At 59.0% G+C, this 1495-nt stretch overlaps 1 protein-coding gene across 1 annotated transcript; it reads left to right on the plus strand.

Moving 5' to 3' along the window:
* Window positions 1-59: 59 nt before the first annotated feature.
* On the plus strand, window positions 60-768 carry MSRB1 (methionine sulfoxide reductase B1; the record flags this gene model as incomplete). Its single annotated transcript, XM_010182880.1, is given in 2 exon segments — window positions 60-174; window positions 737-768. Coding segments are annotated over 2 exon segments (147 nt in total), but the record flags the coding sequence as incomplete, so codon positions are not given.
* Window positions 769-1495: the final 727 nt, after the last annotated feature.

A 1495-nucleotide genomic window follows, 5' to 3' on the forward strand; every position in this document is an offset into this window, starting at 1 on the left:
CATGAGCCTGTTTGCTGAGTGAAGCTGCCGGGGGTTGAACCCTCTCCTTCCCTTTTTAGGTGTCCTGTGGCAAATGCGGCAACGGGCTGGGCCATGAATTCCTCAACGATGGGCCCACCAGGGGCCAGTCCCGCTTCTGAATATTCAGCAGCTCGCTGAAGTTCGTCCCGAAAGGTACGGGCTGCGGCGTGGCAGCCGTTTGCAGCCCACGTGGTTGTGGTTTTGGGGGAAGCCGATAGCCGGGGGGCGGGGGCGAGGTGTGTGCTGTGGCTGGCTGTGCAGATAAGCCAAGGAGTTGAAATCAGTCTCCCATGTGTCAGTGTAGGGCTTGGTGGGGATCCCTGCCCTCCCCATGGTGAGATGCAGAGGGTGCTGGAGCTCCTGGATGCGGTTTTGGGTGTCCGAGGGGCGGTTGAGCATTGGAGGTTTGCAAAGTGAGGGCAGGGAGCTCCAGCTATGGCAGAAATTGGGCTGGGGGGGTTCGCTGGTTCACTCTGAGGGGCTCTGAATATTGCAGCTGCCCTGTGGGGAAGGGCAGGGCTGCTCACCGGGGTGGTTACTGTGCTCTTTGCTTCCCCCCAGCCAAAAAAAGGCCTTGGGAGGGCAAGTTCAGCACAGCACCCCAGCCACAACTCACTGTTGGACAGCAGTGACTGTGAGGTGGTGGAATAACCACATCAAAGGGGTTGGGGGCTCTGGAGCAAAAACCACTGATTTTTTTCTCCCCCTCTTTTAGGCAAAGCAGACAAGGACCTGAAGGAGAAGTAAGCGAGCGGCTCTACCTGGCACCCAGCTCTCGGGCTGATCCTGCGTTCACACCTTGGGATGCGCTGTCCGGTTACGGGGGCACCAGGAGCAAGAGGAACCCTAAAGAAGCTCCTGGTTCCCCTGGGCTGGTTCCCTCTCCGGGCTGCTCTGATCCAGGGTGGGAGGCGAGGGGAAAAGGGGGGTGCTGAAGCTCTGTGCTGGGTTATGACCTGTGCCTGGGGGTGTTTCACACAGATTGGGGTGATGCAAAGGCTACAGCTCTTCATTTTCCCCTCCCCAACCTCTCTGGCATCCTCATCCTCTCGGCTTCATCCCCTGAAGCAGCGCCTGCCCCTGCTGAGCTCTGTGGGGTTTTGCCATTGAGCTCAGCTGAGCCAGGATGCGCTGAACATCCCCCCAGGAGAGGCCGGTTCTGGTGCGACCCGGAGCCGCTCCGCTGGCGTTTCCCAGGAGTCACTCTGGATTAGCCGAGGTCGAGCCGGGGTTAATCCCTGGTGCTATTCCAGGCTGGGTCATGGTATGAATTGCCCTATATAAACCCCCCCGGGTGCTAGGGCAAGGATGGTTTTATGATCCCGTGAGGCAGCATCCAGGTATTTTCCCCCCTCGACCCATCCCACACACGGTTCTGGATTTCCCGTCTCCTCTCTGCACTTGATCAGACTTGGCCTTACACCAGATTTATCACTGTGCTGTGAGCTCCGCTGGCACCTACGGCTCCTGCTCG

Source organism: Mesitornis unicolor, unplaced genomic scaffold, assembly GCF_000695765.1.
Source record: "Mesitornis unicolor isolate BGI_N332 unplaced genomic scaffold, ASM69576v1 scaffold23424, whole genome shotgun sequence".
Taxonomy (NCBI): Eukaryota; Metazoa; Chordata; class Aves; order Mesitornithiformes; family Mesitornithidae; genus Mesitornis; species Mesitornis unicolor.